Source organism: Mustela putorius, unplaced genomic scaffold (assembly GCF_011764305.1).
Source record: "Mustela putorius furo isolate JIRA1106 unplaced genomic scaffold, ASM1176430v1.1 tig00537227_pilon_pilon_pilon, whole genome shotgun sequence".
Taxonomy (NCBI): domain Eukaryota; kingdom Metazoa; phylum Chordata; class Mammalia; order Carnivora; family Mustelidae; genus Mustela; species Mustela putorius.
Window position 1 is genome coordinate 22642113 of NW_025422368.1, and position 24460 is coordinate 22666572.

Genomic DNA, 24460 nt, shown 5'->3' on the forward strand with positions numbered 1-24460 from the left:
ATAGTTGTATTCATGCTACCAAATACAGTTCTATAAAGTAAGTATGTACATGGTCATTAATGGTGGTAGGATTATGAGATATTAGAATTTATTTCACATAATACTTAGTAAAAGAAATTTAAAGACTCGTTTTATTAAAAATGTTTTTTCTTCTTTTTAGCTGACTACACAAGACTCTGCCTTCCCCATATTTCCATAGCCAGCGACATGACCTGACACCTTGATGACCAGTCTCAGGGCCCTTAGGTGACTGGCTGCTACACCATGGAACTTAAAGTATGGGTGGATGGAGTTCAGAGGATTGTTTGTGGGGTCACCGAAGTTACAACTTGCCAGGAGGTTGTAATAGCCTTAGCTCAAGCAATAGGTAAGTGGACTTTCTGAGAATCTGCGATAAAGTGGTTTATACTTCCTCTTGTGGTTTATGGTTGTTTGTATTAAATATAGATTTCTATTTTTTTGTTTATTTGGTTCCATAATACAGCTTGCAGGTACACTTTTACTTATTACTATTCCCCCGTGCTTAAATAAAATCTATAAACACACTTATTCTCTGTCTCCCCCCAGATTTTACTGACCTTCAGACTAGAGTCTGCACTGCCTTCTTTTCTACTGTTGTTTATCCTAAACAATGATTTGTGGAACTAAAATGTTTTCTTTTTTTTTCTTTTTTTTTTTTTAAAGATTTTATTTATTTATTTGACAGAGAGAGATCACAAGTAGGCAGAGAGGCAGGCAGGGAGAGAGAGAGAGGAAGAAGCAGGCTCCCTGCCAAGCAGAGAACCCAGTGCGAGACTCGATCCCAGGAACCTGAGATCATGACCTGAGCCGAAGGCAGAGGCTTAACCCACTGAGCCACCCAGGTGCCCAAAAAAATGGATTTAAAAAGAATAAACAAACGAGACCCATCTTGCCTATAAGAGAAAAATTCATGACAGAAGACACTTATAGACTGAAAGTGAAGGATAGAAAAAGATAATCCATGGAAATGGAGGTGGAAAAAGAAAAGGTTTAGAGGCAATACTTACATCAGACAAAATAGATATTAAAACAATGACTGTAATAAAAGACAAAGGCCATTCTAACTGGTGTAAGGTGATGATATCTCAATGTGGCTTTAATTTGAATCTCCCTGAGGGCTAGTGATGATGAACATGACCAAAGTTAACAAGATAGGAAACAACATGTGTTGGAGGGGATGTGGAGAAAGGGGAACTCTCTTACGCTGTTGGTGGGAATGCAAGTTGGTGCAGCCTCTTTGGAGAACAGTGTGGAGATTCCTCAAGAAATTAAAAATAGAACTTCCCTATGACCCTGCAATTGCACTCCTGGGTATTTACCCCAAAGATACAGATGTCATGAAAAGAAGGGCCATCTGTACCCCAATGTTTATAGCAGCAATGGCCATGGTCGCCAAACTATGGAAAGAGCCAAGATGCCCTAAACGGACGAATGGATAAGGAAGATGTGGTCCATATACACTATGGAGTACTATGCCTCCATCAGAAATGATGAATACCCAACTTTTGTAGCAACATGGACGGGACTCGAAGAGATTATGCTGAATGAAATAAGTCATGCAGAGAGAGTCAATTGTCATATGGTTTCACTTATTTGTGGAGCATAACAAATAGCATGGAGGACATGGGGAGTTAGGAGAAGGGAGTTGGGGGAAATTGGAAGGGGAGGTGAATCATGAGAGACTATGGACTCTGAAAAACATTCTGAGGGGTTTGAAGTGGCAGGGGGGTGGGAGGTTGGGGTACCAGGTGGTATGTATTATAGAGGGCATGGATTGCATGGAGCACTGGGTGTGGTGAAAAAATAATGAATACTGTTATGCTAAAACAAATTAATTTTAAAAATAATAATTTTAAAAAAAGATAAAGTCATTATATAATGATTAAAAGGGTTCAATCCAAAAGCAAGTATTAACACATTTAAAGGGAGAAATTCGCAGTAATACAATAACCATAGGGGACTTTAACACCTCATTTATATCAATGTATAGACCACCCAGACAGAAAATAAGAAAACTGGCTTTGAACCATACATTCAGCCAGATGGACTTCACAAATATATACAGAATATACTACCCAAAAACAGTAGAATACACATTCTTTTCAAATGAGCATGAAATATTCTCTAGGATAGATCACCTTAGGTCACAAAACAAATCTCAATAAATTTAACAAGATTAAGATCATATTAAGCATCTTTTCTGAATATAACAGTATGAAACTAGAAATTAATTACAAGGAAAAAAAAAACTGGAAAAACCCAAACACAAACACATGGGGACTACACAACCAGTGGGTCAGTAAAGAATTGAAGAGGAAATTAAAAAAAAAAAATTCATGGAGACAAATGAAAATGGAAACACAACTGTTCATTATCTTTGGGACACAGCAAAAGCAGTTCTAAGAGGGATATTTATACTAATATAGGCCTACCTCAAGAAATAAGAAAAATCTCAATCTAACTTACAACTAAAGGACCTAGGAAAACAAATAAACAAAGCTCAAAGTTAGTAGAAGGAATGAAGTAATAAAAATTAGTGTGGCAATAAGTGAAATAGAGACCAAAAAAAAATTAATGAGAATAAGAGCTGGTTCTTTGAAAAGATCAAATAGTCAAATCATTAGCCAGATTCTGGAAAAAAAAAAAATGAGAGAAAGTAAATAAAATTATGTATGTATGTATTTATAAATAAAAGTCTGAAATGAAAGAGGAGAAATAATAACTGACACCACAGAAATACAAAAGATTATGAGAATACAGTGAAAAATTAGATGGCAACAAATTGGACAACCTAGAAGAAATGGGGATAAATCTTTAGAAACATAAAATCTTTCAAAATTGAATCAGAAAGAAATAGAAAACCTGAAGAAATACATTACTGGTAAGAAAATTGAACTGGTAATAAAAAAAAATTCCCAACAAATGAAAGTCCAGGACCAGTTGTCTTCATCGGTGAATTCTACCAAACATTTAAAGAGCTAATACCTGTTCTTCTCAAACTATTCTGAAAAAAAGAAGAGGAAGAAAAGCTTTCAAATTCATTCAACAAGGCCAGCCTTTATTACCTTAGTAGCAAAACCAGACAAACACTACAAAGAAAAGAAAACTACAAGCCAGTATCCCTGATGAACATAGATGTAAAAATCCTCAACAGAGCATTAGCAAACTGAATTCAGCAATACATTAAGAGGGTCATTCAACACCACCAAGTGGGATTTATTTCAGGAATGCAAGGATGGTTCATTATTCACAAATGAATCAATGTGATACCTCGTATTAACAGGAGGGAGGATAAAAAAAATATAAGTGTGTCAATAGATGCAGAAAAAACACTTGACAAAATACATCTGTCTATGATAAAAAAAACTCTCAGTAGAGGGCTTAAAGGGAGCATACCTCAACATAATAAAGGCCATATATGGGGGCACCTGGGTGGCTCAGTTGGTTAGGTGACTGCCTTCGGCTCAGGTCATGATCCTGGAACCTTGGGATCGAGTCCTGCATCGGGTTCCTGGCTCCATGGGGAGTCTGCTTCTCCCTCTGACCCTCTTCCCTGTCATTCTCTCTCTCACTCTCTATCAAATAAATAAATAAAATCCTTTTTTAAAATAGGCCATATATGAAAAACCCATAGCTAACATCATGCTCAGTGGTGAAAAATTGAAAGCTTTTCTTCTAATATTAGACATGTTTACTCTCACCACTTCTATTCAACATAGTACTAGAAGTCCTAGCCACAGCAATCAGAAAAGAAAAAGGAACAAAAGGCATCCACATTCATAAGGAAGAAGTAGAACTCACTATTTGCAGATCACATCGTAACTACATATAGAAAACCCTAAAGACTCCACTAAAAATCCGTTAGAACTAACAAGTGAATTCAGTATGGTTGCAGAATGCAGAATTAATGTATAGAAAACTGCTATCTTTCTATACATTAATAATGAAGTAGCAGGAAGAGAAATTAAGATAATCCCATTTATAGTAGCACCAAAAAGAATAAAATAAGAATAAATTAAAGGAGCTGAAAGACCTATACTCTAAAAACTCTAAGACTTTGATCAAAAAAATTGAAGGAAATACAAATAAATGTAAAGATGGACCATAATCATGGATTGGAAGAGTTGACATTGTTAAAATGTCCATATGGTCCAAAGCAATTTATAGATTCAGTACAATCACTATCAAAATACAAATAGTACTTTTCTCAGAACTAGAACAAGTAAGTCTAAAATTTGTATGGAAGCACAAGAGATCTTGAATAGCTAAAGCAGTCTTGAGAAAGAACAATAAAGCTGGAGGTTTTACAATCCCAGATTTCAAGATACATTACAGAGTTCATAATAATTAAAACAGTATGGTACTATTAGAGATCATCACAACAAGATAGAGAGCCCAGAAATAAACCCACAGTTACATAGTCGATTAATCTATGACAGGGAGGCAAGAATATACAATGAGGAAAGGTAGTATCTTCAATAGTGTTGAAAAAACTGGACAACTATATGCAAGGAAATTAAAATGGGCCATTTTCTTAGACAACACACAATAATAAGCTCATGGTGGGTTTTTTTCCCCCCAAGGTAGATTAAAGACCTACATGTGAAACCCAAAACCATAAAACTCCTAAAAGGAGTTTTGGACATTGACCTTAGTAACATATTTATGGGTATTCTCCTCAGGCAAGAGAAATAAAGGACACACAAACACACACTACACCAAAATAAGCTTTTCCACAGCAAAGGAAACCATCAACAAAATGAATAGACAACCTACTGAATGGGAGAAGATATTTGCAACTGATGCATTTGATAAGGGGTTAATATACAAAATATATTAAAAATACATACAACTCACCACCAAAAGAAAATCTTCTTAAAAATGGGCAGAGAACCTGAATAGACATTTCTCCATAGAAGGTAACACAGATGGCCAACAGACACATAAAAAGACATTCAACATCACTAATCATCAGGAAAATGCAAGTCAGAACTACAATGAGATATCACTTTACACCAGTCAGAATGGTTAGTATCAAAAAGACAAGAAATAACGCGGATGTGGCAAAAAAGAGGACTCCTTGTGCACTGTTTGTGGGAATGTAAATTGGTGCAGCCACTGTGGAAAACAACATGGAGTTTCCTCAAAAAATTAAAAGTAGAAATATCATGATTCAGTAATTCCACTTCTGGGTATTTATCGAAGAAATGAAACCACTAATTTGAAAAGATGAATGCACCCTATGTTTGTTGTAGGATTATTTATAATAGCCAGAACACAGGAGCAATCTAAGTGACCACCAGTACATGAGTGGATAAAGTAGTGTGTGTGTGTGTGTGTGTGTGTACATATACGTGTGTGTATACAGATGTATATAAATGGAGAACAGAGTGTGTGTCTGTGTATGTAACAAGATATTACTCAGCCACAAAAAAGAATAAGATCTTGTCATTTGCAACAACATGGATAGACCTAGAAGGTATTAATGAAATAAGTCAAACAGTAAAGACAAATACCAAATGATTTCACTGATACATAGAATCTGAAAAACAAAGCAAAACACAAAAACAGACTTTCAAATACAGAGAAAAACTGGTGGTTGTCAGAGAGAAGGTGTTGTGGGGATTGGCCAAGTAGGTAAAGGGGATTAAGAGGTAGAAAATTCCAGTTGTAAAATAAGTCACAGTGATAAAAAGTAGATAATCAAGATAGTCAATAATATTTTAAGTACATTGTACAGTGACAGATGGTAACTATACTTACTGTGGTGAGCAGGGAATAATACACAGAATCAAATCACTGTGTTGACTGAAACTGATAAAACATTGTATACCAGCCGTACTTCATAATAAAAATTAAAAAATTAAAGAAAAAAAAAAGGTAAAACATAAGAACTGAGAGGTATTTTGTCTCAAGACCCAATTAAATACTAACCAAAATAAAGTCATGTAGGCGTATTACTATTTTAAAAATAGCTTTAAGACAGAGGGCAATACAAAGAAGAGACTACTATATTAGCATACATAAGGCTTAATTCAAAGGAAGATAAAAGATTGTAAACTTATATACAACAAGTTAATTCCCTTAAATGTAATCAGGCACCTGGGTGGCTCAGTCAGTTAAGTGTCTGCCTTTGGCTCTGGTCATGATCTCAAGGTCCTGGGATGGACTCTCTGCTCAGTAGGGAGTCTGCTTCTACCTCTGTGCATATTCTCTCTCTCCCTCTCTCTGTCAAATAAATAAATAAAATCTTTAAATATACTTATATATTAAAGTAAAACCAATGGAACTAGAAAGAGAAACCTAACACTCTCAGGGGAGATTTTTAAATATACTTCAGTGACTGCTGAGAAGAATCAACAAATCAGGGGGGGAAAGCCCCACATAATTTATTTAAATAAAAATATTCATCTTTGGGGGTGCCTGGGTGGCTCAGTGGGTTAAGTCTCTGCTTTTGGCTCAGGTTAGGATCTCAGGGTCCTGGGATCGAGCGCCGCATTGGGCTCTCTGCTCATTGGGGAGCCTGCTTCCCCCCTCTCCCTCTGCCTGCCTCTCTGCCTACTTGTGATCTCTCTCGGTCAAATAAATAAATAAAATCTTTAAAAAAAATACTCATCTTTGGGTTCTTTCCGCTTAGTAAAAACTCTAAAATTAGCAATTGTCAAATCTAACTTTCTTTGTTATATTTGAGACTCAAACCAAGGGCAGTGGTTTAAAAGAACATAAATGTATTATACAGGGAGGCTGAGGGGTGCACCTAGCTTCATCTGTCCATCTGGCCTCCACATTTTCTGCACATAATTTCAAGGGGAAAGTGTCCAGATGTACAAGGTGTGTGTTTGTCCATTTGGACTAAATAGTATTCTGAACTTGCTTGTGAACAAGCTAAAAGTTTTAACTGAATCTACCTCAATTTTTGCTGTCTGTTAACTCAGTCCAGACCTGTTTTTGAAAAATTGACAACTTGAATACAGAGCTTTTATGGTATATCTCCAAACTTGGCTAAACAACTCTTTTTCTGTATCATAAATACTTGATGGAATTCAGAATTCATCTGAGAGATGGCTCAGCTGGCAGCCAGCTGAGGATGGTTGACTCTTGCTTTTCTGGTGCCGTCAGACTTTCTCAGCATCAAATGTAATATGCTCCTGATGTGTACTTATATATTTCTCTATCTTGTAATGTGAGTTATTGGTATTCAAAGTTTAAACATTAAATGAGAGTTTTATAGCATGTTGACCTTATTTCCTCTGTAAGAAATAATAAGGGGGCTGTTAGGAAAAATTAATGCTGTGACATCCAACCCCAGAATTTCTGTGGCTGAACACAATAAAAGTTTATCCTATTAGCAGAGTATTGACTGACTGACCAAGCTGCAGATGTTTCTAAAAAATTTATAATGAAGCAACTTGTAGAATACCTTCGTGGGTTTAAATCCACACTTTTGGTGCATGGGGTGAAAGCATCAAAGATATACTCTTGATTAGGGATTGTGAGGGATTTTCCTGGAAAGCTAAAATTTCTCTAAGGAAACCACCAAGATGTAAAAATATTTACATAAGTTAACAATCTGCAAATATATATGGCAGTGAACATTTTTTGACTCAGTGCTTTTAATCAATGGAATCGAATTAGAAAACAGCTAAAGACAGAACATAATTTGGTAACAGCTGAATGTATCTATATCTAGTATCTAGTATCTAATCCAATAATATGGAAAGAAATCCTTTCTACTCTCATCTTTGACTACCTTGACAGGTTATATTTAGGTGGTAGAAATAGAACACATGCAAATTATGAGACAGAATAACAAAAACATAATTGAAACCCTTTAAGTGGCATGAAGTAGCTAAACCACCCTGCCATGCACTGTGTGTTTGGTCACTATATATGCTGGGCTTTTGACACATTCCCACTTTCTAGTATTTTGTCTTGTTTCTCCCATAGACTATCCCAGAAATGCCATTATTTCACAGTTCAAACTGCTTCTCAAATCTGTATGTGAAACAGAAAGCCTTTGACTGTTCATCTGTTTCAAGTTATAGTCCAGAAAATGCATTTGCTTTTACAATATTCCCCAAATATGAAAAGAATGTATTTCTGCCCTCAGGTAGCTTAGAACTTAAGTAGAGTATGGCTAACAAAAGATTAGAGAGGAAAAGAGGAGGAAGAAATCAAGGAGACTGAGGGGAAGGTTTTCTGATTCATACTCCTTTTTTGCCTGGTACCATTTAAAGTACGAAGTTTCAGAATTTTTCTCTGTTCTCACTTCTTGTGATCTTGTTCCCGTATCTCCTTGTCCTGGGATCAGAGTTAGCATTTAATAGATACAATTGGTTGGGGCTGGGGTCCAAGGTGAAGTGGACTGTTCCTTAAAAGCCATGTTTCATATGAGTGGCCCCAAGAAAGTAAGTTTTCTATTTTTTTTTTAAAGACTTTATTTATTTGACAGAGAGAGAGAGCACAAGCAGGGGTAGTGGCAGGCAGAGGGAGTAGCAGACTCCCTGCTGAGCAGAAAGCCCAACATGGGGCTTCTATCCCAGGACCCTGGGATCATGACCTGTGCTGAAGGCAGACGCTTGACCGACTGAGACACCCAGGCACCCTAAAAATCAGTTTTCAAACAAGCACATTTTATACTTAATTCTAGTTTAACTATTTAATACTTACTTCTTTTCTCTGGAAGTCCCTCTGACATAGGGGTCCTGCTTCTTATCCATCTTACACCATTGCTTTGCCTAAAGTAAGTAATCAGTAAAACGTAGTTTCTAAAGCAGTGTTGTCCAGTAGAACTTTCTGCAAGGATGGTAGTGGTCTCCATCTGTGCTGTCCAGTGGGGTAACCACCAGCCACATGCAGCTACTGAGTACTTGAAAATGTGGCTCGTATGACTGAGGAAATGAATTTTTACGTAAAATTTACATGTGGCTAGTGGTTAATCGATATTGTAAACAGTTCTAGAAGATAACTAATTGCTATCTCAGACTTCCAGTGTCTGTATCTCAACTATTGCCTACCCTCAAATTTCTTCCTTCTCCTTATCTCAGCAAATGAAAATTCTTTTCTTTTAATTAAAACTTTTGTGTGATCTTCATTTCTTTTCTTGTTCTAATATCTCACAACCATTCCATCAACAAATCCTATCTGTACTACCTTCAGTATATATGCAAAATCTTGTTTCTCATCACAGCCCCTGTTAACACGTTGATGTAAGCCACCATCCGTTCTCATGTAGATTTTTGCAGTGGCCTTCAGCTCATCTCCCTGCATCATCTTGGTCCCCCCCAGCCTATTCTCTACAGTTTTCCTTCAAAGTTAATACTTTTAAAAAGTTTTTACTTAAATTCCAGTTAGTTAACATACAGTATAATATTAGTTTCAGATATACAACTCAGTGATTCATCATTTACATGCAACACCTGGTACTCAGGTGCACTCCTTAAACCCCATCATCTATTCCCCATCCCCCACCCCCCTCCCCTCCAGTAACCAGCAGTTTGTTCTCTGTAGTTAAGAGTGTGTTTCTTGGTTTGCCTCTCTCTTTTTTCCACCCTACGCTCATTTGTTTTATTTCTTAAATTCCACATGAGTGAAATCATATGGCATTTGTCTTTCTCTGGCAAACTTCACTTATCATAATTCTCTTTAGTTCCATCCATGTCATTGCAAACAGCAAGATTTCATTCTTGTTTATGGCTGAGTAATATTCCATTGTGTGTGTGTATCTGCCTTTAAAGGCAGATGTATCTATCTTGTATGTATCTATCTTTAAAGTAATACTTTTAAAATATGAGTCATATCACTCCTCTGCTCAAACCTCCTCCCATCCACAGTGGTTTCATATTAGAAAATTCCAAAGTCCATATGTATAATGGTCTTCAGGACTCTCATGAATCCATACTTCATCTCCTTACCAGTCTGACCTTATCTCGTACCACTTACTTTTGACTGTCCCTTCTTATACACACCAAAGACATCTCTGCCTCAGTCTTTTCATCTCTTTTCTCTGCTGAGAATACTCTGCACCCAGGTCTTTTCATAATTCATTCCCTTGGATCTCTGTTTAAATCTCATCTTCTCACAAAAAATGTCCCTGACCACATGTACATATACACATGCACACACACATGCTTATACACTCATATACTCTTTATCTGCCATACTCTAGTGTTCTCTAAAGCACCTGTCATTCCTGACATTACATATAATATATGCATTTTCAAATCTAAACATTTCTGAAAGCCTGAAGTTTATCATACTTCATTTGAAGTTAGCTGTGATTGGAATGTCTTGAACTCATTTGATAGTAAAAACTGCTCTGCTTTGATATGAGGCTGTTTTTAATTTATATTTATTCCATTTGATGTGAACATTGATACATTTTACTTTATACCTTTTAATATGTTTGATTACAGACATATAGGATAGCACTATGTTGCCTTTCTAAAATCCAGAAAGTTCTGAATTTTTAGCATATCTGGCCTTAAAACTGTTGCATAATGGACAGTAGACCTACATTTACTTTTTGTGTGTTGTATATTGCTTACTACTGTTTTGTTACTATCTATTCTCATAGTTTAAAACCATGCCTAAGTAACAGACATTCACTACATATTTGTGCATAAATAAATGAATTTTTTGAAGTTTTTTTTCCTATAAATTACAGACTGAGCTGAGTGACCACCTAATGTTTCATCCATCTCTAGAATTATATGATCCTTTAGAAGATAAGGAAAATATTTTTATTGCCACATTTAACTCTTAATTTATGCATAAATTATCAATTTTAGAAATTTACAAATGTATTGATACTGTATCTGTTTACAAAATAATACTATTCATTGTAGACTGTTTTGAGTAAAGCAGAAAAAAATGACCCTATCTCCTAAGAGTAATCACTATGAGCAGCACTTTGTATATACCTCTAGATGAGCTTTTAAAAAAAGATTTTACTCTCCGTAATTCTTGATAGTTTTAAAGCATCATTTTGTATTTACTGGATTGTGAATTAAATGGTCCACACCATTTAATCCTCATAACAGTCTTATGAGGAAAGCACTGTTATTATCTCTACTTTAGAGATGATCAGGCTAAGGCACAGATATCAGATAAACCTGCACAAGCTCCTGTAGCTAGTAAGGAGGGTACTGGGATCCAAACCAATAGTCTGACTCAAGAACCCTGCTCTTAACTACTATTATACTCTGTTGGTTATACCCCCTGTAATCTCAGTGGACATCTGTTAAGAAATATAGTTATTGATTGAATTATATTGAAATAAGAAATAAAAACACTTAATAGTAAGATATACTGCTTTTTTTTTTTTTTTTTTTTTTTTTTTTTTTTTTTTTAAAGATTTTATTTATTTATTTGACAGAGAGAAATCACAAGTAGACAGAGAGGGAGGCGGAGAGAGAGAGAGGGAAGCAGGCTCCCTGCTGAGCAGAGAGCCCGATGCGGGACTCGATCCCAGCACTCTGAGATCATGACCTGAGCCGAAGGCAGCGGCTTAACCCACTGAGCCACCCAGGCGCCCAGATATACTGCTTTTTTATAGCCAAGATCATGTTTTACAGTTTTGATATTTATAACAATAATGTAATCATTCATACTTTTAAATACCTTTTGGATTTTCTACATAAAACATTAATTAATGTGAAAACATGTAATTCATAGCATGCATCAGACAGGATGGGTTAGATTATTCTATATTAACAAAATATCCTCCAAATCTTACTGGTCTATAGTGATAAGTGCTAGCTGTTATTTTGGTTAATATTATTTATGCAAAGTAAGTAGCATAGTGCCTAGCAAATATAGGCAAAGTAAATAATAATCATTATGAAATCAATAAATTTTATGTTTTCATTATTTTTTAATAGTAGTAAACTTATCATATAATCTTACATAGTTCCTAAAATAATATGCAGTAATTCTGTGACTACATTATAATCCTGTGACTCATCAACACACTGGGAAAATAAACTGTAAATGATTTAGCTAAGAGTTGTACACAGCTGGCTGATAGATTATACTCAGAGATATTTACATTCTGACACTGTCATCATGAAATGAACATTCCATGGTTAAAAGTTATCTTAATTGCTACATTCAGGACTTATAGAAAATTCATTGATAAATTTGCAGGATAGTTGGATGTGTTTGGAAGATTGCTTTAAATTCTTTAAGCTTTGATTTCTTCACTAGTGAGTTGAGGATCATAAAGCTATACTGCCTATCTCATAAAACCAATTAGGATTACATATATATTATATATTTTTATTTTTAATATATTTTTTATTTTTATATACATATATATGTGTAAGCATCAAAACCATTTAACAGACTATAAAATGATACAATGTAATTTCTTTTACAGTGATCAAAATTCCTTGTAAGAATTCTAAGTCTTTATGAGAAGGATTAGTTATATCGCTTCTCAGCCTTTTGGCTAAGATCAAGTGAGAAGGATTAGTTATGTTTACTGGAGTCTATATAAGAATCCAAAATGTTTATATAGCTCAAGGAGCAAAGTATCTGTTATCAGAAAAGCTCAGTGTGCTTAGATAGATTTTTCATGATTAAGAATGACCTGTTACTACTTCTAATATGTCCAGAAACAGGAGGATATGTTAGCATAAATTCATAAGAGATTAATGCAAACTCTCTGTCATATTGTCATATTCTTTTGAATAATGTACAGTATTCATCTTTGGGTAATAAGTATTTGAAGCTGAAGAAAAAAACAAATGTAAGTTAAAACTAAATCTTATCAAGAGGGTTGATGATTAATAGAACCCCCAGGGCCTAACATTATTTCTGACAGATATTTGGTGTTCAGTATAGATTTATTGAATAAATAACAAGATGTGACTTTTAAATCATGATTTTGTTCTATGGCTCTAAGAAATTTCCCAAAATTATTTTTTAAAAAAGTTTGCCCTATTGAAAGAGTGGTTGAAATAAGGGCGTAATGTTTTTGGGTGACCCGTATTTGAGTTTTGGTGTATATTTTCAAAAACTTCATAATACTCTAGTTACACATACTATTCTTCTTTAAATTGAGTCAGAGTAATCTGTTACCCTATTTCCTTTTGTCAGTCATCCAGTAAGATTCCACTAATGTGTTAAAGTCTCTTTATGTGATTTTCCTTATTATATGAGGTTAATGATCCTTGAGATCACACAATTGCTTCAACTATTCAAAAGTATAGTCAGTATTTTATATTTGTACCATTACTTACATGGCATACATTTCTAGGTAGTGCAAATAGCCTTAAGTACAAATGCTGCAGATATGTAGATAGGTGGGTATGGATAGATACTCCTTTTTGTTATTCTTAGGGGTCTATCAAGATAGTGTGCCAGGTATAACTACATGTATCCATTTAATAAAATGCATTGAAAAGGAGTTTTGCCGGAGGAATTTGAATCTCCAAATGAAATAGGATCTTTAGGGCCTTGCCAAGCATAGTATTAAGAATAATGATTATGGGATTTAGCTTTTACATAACCTATCTAAAACCTAATTTTTATAATAAAATCAAAGCTATTAATTCATTTATGTTTTATAAAAGCTTTTTTATATTGCTGGATAGGATTTTTTTTTCTTTTTGCCTAATTGCACTAAATATGTGTTATTTAACAAAAAGGGAAAACTGGCAGTAGAAGCAATTCTAAATAATCTTCTACTAAGATACTTTCCTAGGGCAGCAGTACCATTAAGCATTGGAAAAATCAGCTTCATATTTAATTATGGCTAAATTGGGGTTTTTTAAATTGTTAATATAACTCATCTAATGTAATGATTCCATTTTCTTTTTTAAGATGCTCCATTGGCCTCGTAGAGAATTAAGAGAAGGCTCTGTTGATCTATTCTAACCCCTCACATTACCGATGAGGACACAAAGCTCCAGAGAAGAGATTCTAAAAGTAGTTGATAGGCAGCAAAGCCAAGAACACAAAGTGCTGTGTTCTTTGAAGCAGTGTGTACACATGGAACAGTTTTAACCTTGCAGATTTGTCATGTGTTTTTTCTTGGAGTAGTTACAGTAATTTTTAACCTGAAAAATCAACTAGAAATATTTTTTATTCCAAGAAGTCAATCTACTATATGTAGGGTTTCTTCCTCATTCCCCCTTGTTTGCCCACATATTTTTTTTTAAAGATTTTATGTATTTATTTGACAGACAGAGATCACAAGTAGGCAGAGAAGCAGGCAGAGAGAGAGGAGGAAGCAGGCTCCCTGCTGAGCAGAGAGCCCGATGTGGGGCCTGATCCCAGGACCTGGGATCATGACCTGAGCTGAAGGCAGAGGCTTTAACCCACTGAGCCACCCAGGCGCCCCTGCCCACATATTTTGACAGTAGTAACAACTAACATTTGTATAGAAGTACTCAATTTTAGAAAATAATTTTATATTTTATATCTCACTTGACTCTCACAACAACATTGTCAGTAAGAAAATACTATTTTCACCCTATAGATGAGAAAATGGAAGCCAAAGGAAATTTAATAAGTTGTGCAAGTCATTTACTTAGCTGGCAGAGCCAGACTTGAACACAGGCCTTCCAACTGCAGAGCTGTTCTTTCCAGCGTTATATTGTTGGGAGTTGCTAAAAGTTGCTTGAGGATTTTTTTTAAGTCAGCTTATGGTTATGAGAGGTTTCTGGTCAGCCATCTTGTTACTTGAATAACAGTGCTTTAAATTAATAATGGCTACTGTGTATTGATTGAATACCTACCATGGGCCAGGTGATGGTGATAGACCTTATGATGCCTGACTCTTGCTCTCAGAGCCTGTGAGATACTGGTGGTATCTCCACTTTAGAAGGGAACTTGGGCTGTTTGTCCAATAGGTAATTAAAACCCTGGATTAAAACTCCGATCTGTTTGCTTCACAAGCTGCAACTTGTCAGCTGTACCCAAGATTCAGTTTCTGTAAATGAGAACATATGCATTCATGTAGAGCCATATCACTCTTAATGTACTACTTCTGAATTACATACACAGATATTCGCATATATATGTATCTAGACCGGCATTTATTGACCTGATAACTGAGAAAATAACTACTATTGGTTCAGAAGCTCATGAAATTTAAAAAGAGGATAAATCAATAGCTGTATATATCAGTGTTGTAATTGCAAGATGACAGCATCAGTATTTTCTTCCTTGTAATAATGATAAGTAGTAATGGAGACTTTTTTATTGAGATATAATAGACAAGTAACAATTATTTACTTTTAGGTGTCCAGCAGATACTTTTAACAAAATGTAATCCATCTGACCCACCCACTTTAAATGTGAAATATTTAAGAAGTGTGTTCAAGTTAATGATACCATACTGTCTTCTGAAACTTGATCTTCTGTAATTACCAGTTAGGTTTAGTATAACTTCTACTTAAATATGATTTTTATTATTTTTGTTTTTATTAGTTATGCATTTTTTTATTTTTTTAAACAAGAATCTTTGAAGTTAACAACTACCAAAACTGTAGAAGACTTCTCTTTGGGCTCCTATTTTTATACAAAATTATTTTCAAGGATCATTTTCACTGAGGTGATTTTTATTTACCACAGGTATTCAGAAAGATACCAGCTGTGTGAGCTATGAGTTGGCCAAGCCTTCATGCAAAGACAGAGGAAAGACCTGTACAGACCCCTGTGAGCTGAGTTATCCATTGGCTCCATACTTCCCTTCAGGAGTAAAATGGGGCTTCCAACCTCCCTGAGTTTTAACATGCAGAGAAACCAAAGGGATTCACGAAGTGGAAATTAAGTTTTGAAGTTCTACCTAGCTCCTGGGACCAGGCCCTCATGGCTTCCAGTGGGGCATTCTGGTGTCGTCCTTTGTTTGAGCTGGAGGTCTTGCCCCAAACAAGAAGGTCTAGGCAATCGGGCATTTGATAAGAATGTAAGAGTCTCATGGAGGTTTAAAGTATAAAGTTCAATTTCTAAGCAAATCAGATGGATATATGTAATTCACATGCCATAGTTTTATACTGTTAACATATCTTCAAGAGAAGTTGGTGGTGGTTGTTGTTTTGTTTTGTTGCTTTTGGTTTGGTTTTGGGTTTTTTGTTTGTTTTTTAAGGGTTTTTTTTTTTTGGTTTTTTTTTTTGTCTTCAAGAGAAGTTTAAAAGGCAGCATGGACTGGACTTGGCTTCTAATCAAGAAGACACAGTTATCAAATAGTGTCCTCTGTTGCATCATTTTGGCTATCACATATTCCACTTTGACAATTTATTCTTGTCTTTTTTATCTAGGTCGAACAGGAAGGTACACTCTTATAGAAAAATGGAGAGATACTGAAAGACACTTAGCACCTCATGAAAATCCTATCATATCCTTAAACAAATGGGGGCAGTATGCTAGTGATGTACAGCTGATTTTACGTCGGACGGGGCCATCTCTTAGTGAGCGACCCACTTCAGACAGTGTGGCTCGAATTCCGGAGAGAACTTTATATAGGCAGAGTTTGCCCCCACTGGCTAAACTGAGGCCTCAGATTGACAAATCAATCAAAAGGAGAGAACCTAAAAGGAAATCATTAACATTTACAGGAGGTGCCAAAGGATTAATGGACATTTTTGGAAAGGGTAAAGAAACTGAATTTAAGCAAAAGGTGCTGAACAACTGCAAGACAACAGCAGATGAATTAAAGAAGTTGATCCGGTTGCAGACAGAGAAGCTTCAATCCATTGAGAAAGAGCTAGAATCAAATGAAATTGAAATACAATTTTGGGAGCAAAAATATAATTCTAACCTTGAAGAGGAAATTGTCCGCCTGGAACAAAAGATCAAAAGAAATGATGTCGAAATTGAAGAGGAAGAATTTTGGGAAAATGAATTGCAGATTGAACAGGAAAATGAAAAACAGCTGAAGGATCAACTTCAAGAAATAAGACAGAAAATAACAGAATGTGAGAGCAAATTAAAGGACTATTTGGCTCAGATTCAGACTATGGAAAGTGGTCTTGAAGCAGAAAAATTCCAACGGGAAGTTCAGGAGGCACAAGTCAATGAAGAAGAGGTTAAAGGAAAGATTGGTAAGGTAAAGGGAGAAATCGACATTCAAGGCCAACAGAGTCTGAGGTTAGAAAATGGCATTAAAGCTGTAGAAAGATCTCTTGGACAAGCCACCAAACGATTACAGGTAAGAACATTTCTATAGAAAGGTTTCATCTGTTTAAAAGAATTAATATATTCTTGGCATTTTCTTGAATATTGTCCATTTTCTCTTACATTTAAAGTTAGAAACTGGGGCACCTAGGTGGCTCAGTGGGTTAAAGCCTCTGCCTTAGGCTTAGGTCATGATCCCAGGGTCCTGGGATTGAACCTCCCATCGAGCTCTCTGCTCAGCGGGGAGCCTGCTTCCTCCTCTCTCTCTGCCTGCTTCTCAGCCTACTTGTGGTCCTGTCTGTCAAATAAATTAAAAAGTTAGAAACCTACTTTGGTGTATAAGTTTCATAGAATTTCTGTGACTTATGACAAAGCTAAGATGTGAGACCACAACAAACAGGAGCGCTAAAGCCACAACTGATTCTTGCTCCACAGAAAGAGGTCTCTTACTCTGGCAGTTGTAACATTAGGTAATGGGATACAGAGAATAGAATCTCAGAGCTGGAATGGACACTAATGATGAGATAGTGAATCTGACCTTCTCTCATCCTAGAGATAAGGAAATCAAAGCCAAAAGAGATTACTGCAGATTGGTTTACCAAGGATTGGGCGGCTTAGTTGACTTCTCCATTGTGGTTCACCCCATCTTTCCCAAGATGTAAATAGACCCCTTCTCTTCTCCATATTACTTACCTTCCTAAGGAGAGGGGCACAAAAGTTTCTCTCTGATTTTCCCCTCTTCCTGATTCACATACAAGAACATTTATATTTTGCCATTAGATCCTCATCACTCAACTTGTATTTCTCAGATACCCATTCTTGAAAATATGGTGATGTTAGGGGAGTTGCAAAGAGGATATTTAATATACTACATATAAATAATATTTAACATAATAAATATTAATATTAAATAAATTTTTAAATACTAAATTTAAATTTTGGGGTTTGGTTACATTTGGCCACATCTCAAGTGCTCGTTGGTAGTTGCTATATTGGTCAGTGCTGCTTAGAGGCTTGCTCTTCAAAGCATGTAGTTCAGGGTACGCTTGTTAAAAATTCAGAATCTCTGTTGTGAAAGTATCTCCAGATAGTACCAGTGCACATGGAAGCTTGAGCAGAGCTACTTTAGAGTGTGAACAGTTCTATAAGCAGAAAAAGCTGAGGTTTCAAGAACTTACATGATTTCTATTCTATGCCACTAACAATAGTCAAGAGGTAAAATTACCACCAAAATTTTGAAAATCAAGAATTTCTCATTCCATAAAAGTAGAAGGTTATTAACCTCTGATTTTTCAGTATTATACTATTTGGATCCATTCTGACCCTTAAAAAGGATACAGTTGGAAGTTGTGTTGCCTTTGATATTATTTACAGGAAACAGTAATTTATGATAGTCATTGCTAGTAATTCTCGTTGGGAAGTATCTCATAATCAAACTAACATATCTCTAGTGCCCCCTACACTCAAAGTAAGTGGAGGAAACAACCACTCACTTCTGGTATCTCTTCCTACCCCTACCAGTCTTCAGATACACTCAGCCTGGGTGAGGCCTTGCCACTTTTTCCTCTGGTGCAGTAGAGGGAAAAAGAACATCCATTCAAATCACAGGATGCCTCTCTGTGCTTTTTGAGCTTTCTAGCTGTCCAAATTTGATCTCCTTTCTTTAAGGATCTTCAGTTCTCATACCTGTCCTTGCCAAGGACTTAAGAACCCCACACCGAAAATCTTGTGGGACTCTTGCTTTCCTCATGCTCTAATATGTATCTCAGTGATGAATCCCATGAAAAGTTAAACAGTTTACCAAAAACAAAAACTTCTCTGAATCTCATGGACCAAATGACTTTTAATTTTTGCAGCCATCTATGAACTCATTAAGGAAATTTAATTGTGAACACTTAAAGCAAGATTGCCGTAAACACTGGGATGGACGAAAACTAGTATTTTACTGATTAAAGTTTACAGATAGATTTATTTCATCAGGTGCATAGTGTATTCCTAACAGAGGAAAGCATCACCTTAAAGAGGACAGACTAAAGACGCTGTGTCCTTTATTTGCTTATTTTTTGGCCTGTGCCCCAAAGCAGAAATGACCTCTTTTTAGCCCACTGTGGCAACATTGACTGGGTTTGCTAACGGTGTTCTTGGGAAAGCACGATCACACATCCAGCCCCTAAAGCAGATGGACTATCACCGGGATGTCTTTAGAGGGCCAAGAGTGACTCTTCAAATAAAAAGACAAATTTTAACTTCCATCTAGGACAAAGAACAAGAACTGGAGCAGTTGACTAAAGAGCTACGGCAAGTCAACCTCCAGCAGTTTATCCAACAGACGGGGACAAAAGTTACTGTTTTGCCCGCGGAGCCCATTGAAGTAGATGCCTCACACGCAGACATAGAAAGGGGTAAGGTGTTGAGAATTCTGCTCTCTTTACTTTATTCCCACTGGTTAGCTATAAAGGAACTACTTGTATTCAGTTAAAATGTTAGCCTACTGTTCAAAGCCTAGGCCACTTAAAAGAAAAAATGGCATGCTTCATGCTTCTGGGAAAAATCAATAATATCTAGGTTGTTGATTTACATAGGTGGGCATGTAATCCCCAGATCTTACGTCATTGTTTTAACTGCTTCTTTAAGAAACCTTTTCCAGATGTATGAGCCATTGTCTGTTGAGTTTTATTAGCTTCTGTTCCTTATGCCCCTTCTTCCTCTCCTAGAAGTCTTTATTATTAATCTGTGCTGATATTTAAAAGATGTGTATCATCTGAACAACCAAGAAAGAGAAAGAGAATGCTCACCTTTTTAAAAAGGTGTTGAAATCACTGAAAACTATTTGTGTCAACAGAGAGGGTCAAGAAGAGTCTTCTCCTCTTATCCCAGACCTCATGGGGAGCAAGTTCTACAGTTTGCTCTTTGGCTCTTGAGAGCAGGAAAAGTTCTAGTTTTTCGTGTTGCTGTCTACTTCAGGTTGCTGAGTACACCAAATGGTTTTCTTTGTTTTCTGTGTAGAAGCACCCTTCCAGTCCGGGTCCCTGAAGCGACCTGGTCCATCTCGGCAGCTCCCCAGTAATCTTCGTATTCTGCAGAATCCTATCTCGTCTGGTTTCAATCCTGAGGGCATCTACGTATAACATTATCTGTCTTTAGGGGAGAGACCCGATAAAGGTACCAAGGACAGTAAGAATTCCTTCTTTGATTTGTGCCAATGATGAACAGAGGATCTATTTCACAAGCCACCGTCTCTTTTTTCTGTCCTAAATTGCATACCACTCGGAGCCATACCCTGTGCACTGATGCTAAAGAACAAAGAAACTGTGTTTTCACACACATCGACAGTGTTGACGTGTTTGTCCAGCAGCTGTAATGCAAAGCCTTCATTTTTATTTGTAGCATTTTGAGAGAGTTAGGAAAGTATTCTGCTGTGCGTATACGTAAATAAAACCATGACTTAAGAGCGAAGAGAAATATGTGACTGACTTAGTTTAATTTATTCCATATAACCGATTAGTGGGTGAATGTTGTTGTTTTCATATTTTTTGTTACTACTTATCCTGTGACTGAGTTACATTCTGAATTGTGTGACTATGACTGTGTGCACGCCACCAGTGTCCATCCGTACCTGCTGGCCTACAGCTCTGCGAGTGCCATAGGGAGCTCCAGCGTCTGCCCTAACTCCAGAGGAACCCACTTGTGTTTAGCTTGTGTACGTCTCTTAGCCATTGCCTCATTAGACAAAATAATTCAGGTTTTAGTTTTCATCTGGACTTGGATCTTTTCTTTACAGTATTTCCAGCATATGAATGACCACATACCCAAAAGAGTAAATTGTAGGTTTAAAAGATTTGCGGTACTTCAGACACTTTAAACAGAAGTGTAGTTGGTAGATCATCTGTCCAAACAGGCATGGGGTTTCCTAATAAATTATGTGTTTTGTTCCTGCCCTGCCTTAATCGTTTTAATCTCATGGATCCTCAGAGTCGCCATGATACGTAAGTAAGAGATATCTGGTTGATCTGCTTCAGAAAGGTTACTTTAAGTGATAGATCTTTAAACTAACCCACTTAGGTATGTATAGTCTGTTGGTGTAAGCACCCATGGGTAAGTTCCCGCTTACACATAATTTCCTCTGTACTTTATAGATTGTCGCCATTTCTCCAATCACTTAGATAGAAAGTACATTGGAGTTAGGTATTTTTTACAAAGGAAATAAAGTTAAATTTTTTTTTTCATTTCTGAGCTTGGCTTTTACAGGATATGAGTCTCCCAATTGTACCTCTATTTTCTTATTTATTTATAAAACCAAAAATAAGTCGACACCTCTCCCATGAATAGGGACTTAACTGAGATTCACAAGTAGTATCTGGATGGATGTGGTCAGATACCATTTTGCCATTTTTACATTCCCTCTGATCAAAATTTGGTACAACATAAGTAAGACCTTAACCTGAAATTTAAAGTAGTTTTTAATTCTGAGGAAACTGTATTCTCTGTATTACTTTCATGCAACAAAGTAAAAGTGGATTAGTATATTAATGCCATGGTAACAATAAAAAGATGTAAGTCATATCTTATGCATGAGGGCAACTTTGGATGTTTTAACACATTTGACTTATTTAAGTGAATGCTGAGAATGCTGCATTTAGGTTTCCAATGAAAAATTTTAAGAATGGCTATGAAAATATATAGAAGCTTCTAGAAAACTGAAGGTAATAATGCAGAGTTGCCTTTTCTAGTCCAGCTAAATGGCAGACCTCAACTAAAGATAGTATTTTCTTTGGGTTCTTGGAGTTATCAAATTGACCTTGCCATGATACTATTTTGCAAATAACTTGAGGAATAACCTACATAACTACAACTTATACAGATTTGTTCTCAATTTATAATAGTTATTTCATATCTATATATATTTAAAAATTAGAATTAAAAATAAGATACTTTATAGATTTTGTGATGGTCATGATTTATGTATGCCCAATATATGCCTTATTTTTAAAGGGTTCCATCCTATACCAAGAGTCATTTTGTTATTGTTATTCAGAGAAATTAAGATCTTATTCACAAAGAAAAACATTTTTATAAATCAATCACATTCTATTTAAATCAAAATGTTAAACTGAAGATATATTAAACATTGCAGTTTTTAATTGCAAAGATGCCTTGGCATGCCGTCAAAAACACAAAGTCAATATCCAACTTAATTGTTGTAAATTATTATCAACATTAATCTAATAACTTTAAGACTGGCAGCGTTGTGACAACTTCCTCTGAATTTCCAAATGCCAAATAATCTTTATGGACCTAATTACAGATAGAAATACTATTTCCTAGAGGCGAAGAATATACAAATGTGAATTTGATAAATATACTGAGCAGCTATACTTTTTAATCAGTCACATTACTTCTGAAAGAACATCTCTAAGAAATATTTTCTAAGTCTTTTTAAAATAGAAGAAAGAAAACCCATTTCCCTTAGAACATCTTAAAAATAATATAGTCTATTCCTATTGTGAACACAGAGGAGTTAGAGTAAATGCCACATCTTTTGGATACATTTCAGGGCTGGGGGGGGCAGGGCAAGAACAGTGGGCAATGATATATAAAAATACCAAATATAAAATTTTGCATCTGGGGGAATATTCAGGTTCTAAATACTAAACTAGATTAAAGGGTTTTTTAATTGTTGTTATTATTATTCTGCAAGTTGTTTCATTATAATTTCCTTTAAGTATTAACTACATTAGAAGAGAATTTTTTTTTTCTTACCAAGGAATGATTTGAAATAGCATTGTGTCTAGCATCCTCAGAGAATGATCCATAGTGGGCTTCCTCAGTTTGTTTGTTTTTTTCTATGAGCTTTTTTTTTTTTTTTCAATGAGTGTTTTGATTTATTAGCATGATTTTTGTCCTGATGCACAGGGAATTTATATGTGGGACTTCGGTTGGTATTAATAGAAATTACCCATTTAAGTCCCTCAGTCATTCCTGAAGTAATCATCAATTCCCATAGTTCAAATTAATCACAAAATTGAGCTAAAACAGCAAAAATACAGAATTTATGGTGTGAAATGTGATTATTCATAGTGTTTAAGAAAAACAAATAAAGAACTTGCTTCCAGAGCATAAATAAATTTTGTATCTGCATTAAAAGGACATTTTCTTTGTGAATAAGAGAAAAATGGTCTTTCGAGTAAAGAAACTACCTTTAAAGCCATTTCTGTGAACATCTCTCCAAGTTAGAACTATAATAACGGATTGTGGAAATTATATGGAAAAGACAAAAACTCTTGATTTCAGGTGTGCAAAGGATGTGGGCAGATGGGCATTTCCCTGTGTGCATTGCCTTTGAAAAATTGGGCCTTAATTTATATGTAGATAACAATGCTGTGTTCCCATCCCTCTTCTACCTAAAGTTGTCTTTATTAATCTCTATTGTATTAAAATTTAGCTCATAAGTATTACTTTTATATTATGTCCATTTTTTTGCATGTTTATACTATTTGCTACAGTATTTTTAAGTTTTGGGTGAAGGCCATCAGCTGTGTGGAGGAGACAAAACAATCACTATTTATTCAGTATTGCTGCTTTACATTTCCAGAATAAGCTTTCGATGCCCAGACACTTGACTGCTTGAAAGCTGCAGGAGCTCTATTCCAATGCATTTTATATATTTTTAGAAACCAAATAAATGCAGATAACTATTTAGTATACTAATTATATTAAACCAGCAGAAATATAAAGGCAATAAAGTATATACATATATATATGGGGGGGAGGGAAAGATTAAAAAATAGGTTTACAGCCAGACATGGTGATAGCCCTAAATATATTTCCAATCTGTCTTTCTTTATTGACCCAAGGAGGATTTGAGTTGCTGCAGCTTTAAACAGAAAATTGCCACATTCACTACTGTGGACACATAAATATGCTTTTAGTACTGCTTTGCTTATGTACCAATAAAATATCTGTAATATGTATTATATGTAATTATTCTTTTTTCAACTTTCATTTCAAAATGTATATTTTCTGATTATTATCATGAGCTATAAAACAAAGGATTGATCTCTGATATTCTCCCAAGTAATAAATTTTCAGGATTCATTGGGACTTTGTAGTTACTGGTTTGTGTTTTATGTGTTTAATATTTTAAAAATCCTTTTTTTTCTTTAAAAAATGCCAAAGAGGAAAGGTCTGCATATCAGTGACATAAAATTACATTTCTTTAAAAGTAATGGTAATTATTATAACTTAAGAATTATCTATTGCTAAGAAAAAAGGTGGCTGTTTGGGGGCACCTGGTTGGCTTAGTCAGTTAAGCGTC

The 24460-nt window shown here is 35.5% G+C and overlaps 1 protein-coding gene across 4 annotated transcripts in view; it reads left to right on the top strand.

Annotated features, from left to right (window-relative positions):
- The window catches only part of RASSF8 (Ras association domain family member 8), a 130017-nt gene extending 105771 nt beyond the window's left edge, over positions 1-24246 (top strand). For all 4 annotated transcript variants that reach the window (XM_004776395.3, XM_004776392.3, XM_004776391.3 and 1 more), the window contains 4 exons: positions 161-367; positions 16290-17179; positions 19403-19547; positions 20152-24246. In XM_004776395.3, the coding sequence (XP_004776452.1) occupies positions 265-367; positions 16290-17179; positions 19403-19547; positions 20152-20273 (1260 nt within the window). In that variant the 5' untranslated portion in view covers positions 161-264 and the 3' untranslated portion in view covers positions 20274-24246. The remainder of the gene's footprint in view (positions 1-160; positions 368-16289; positions 17180-19402; positions 19548-20151) is intronic.
- The last annotated feature ends 214 nt before the right edge of the window (positions 24247-24460 follow it).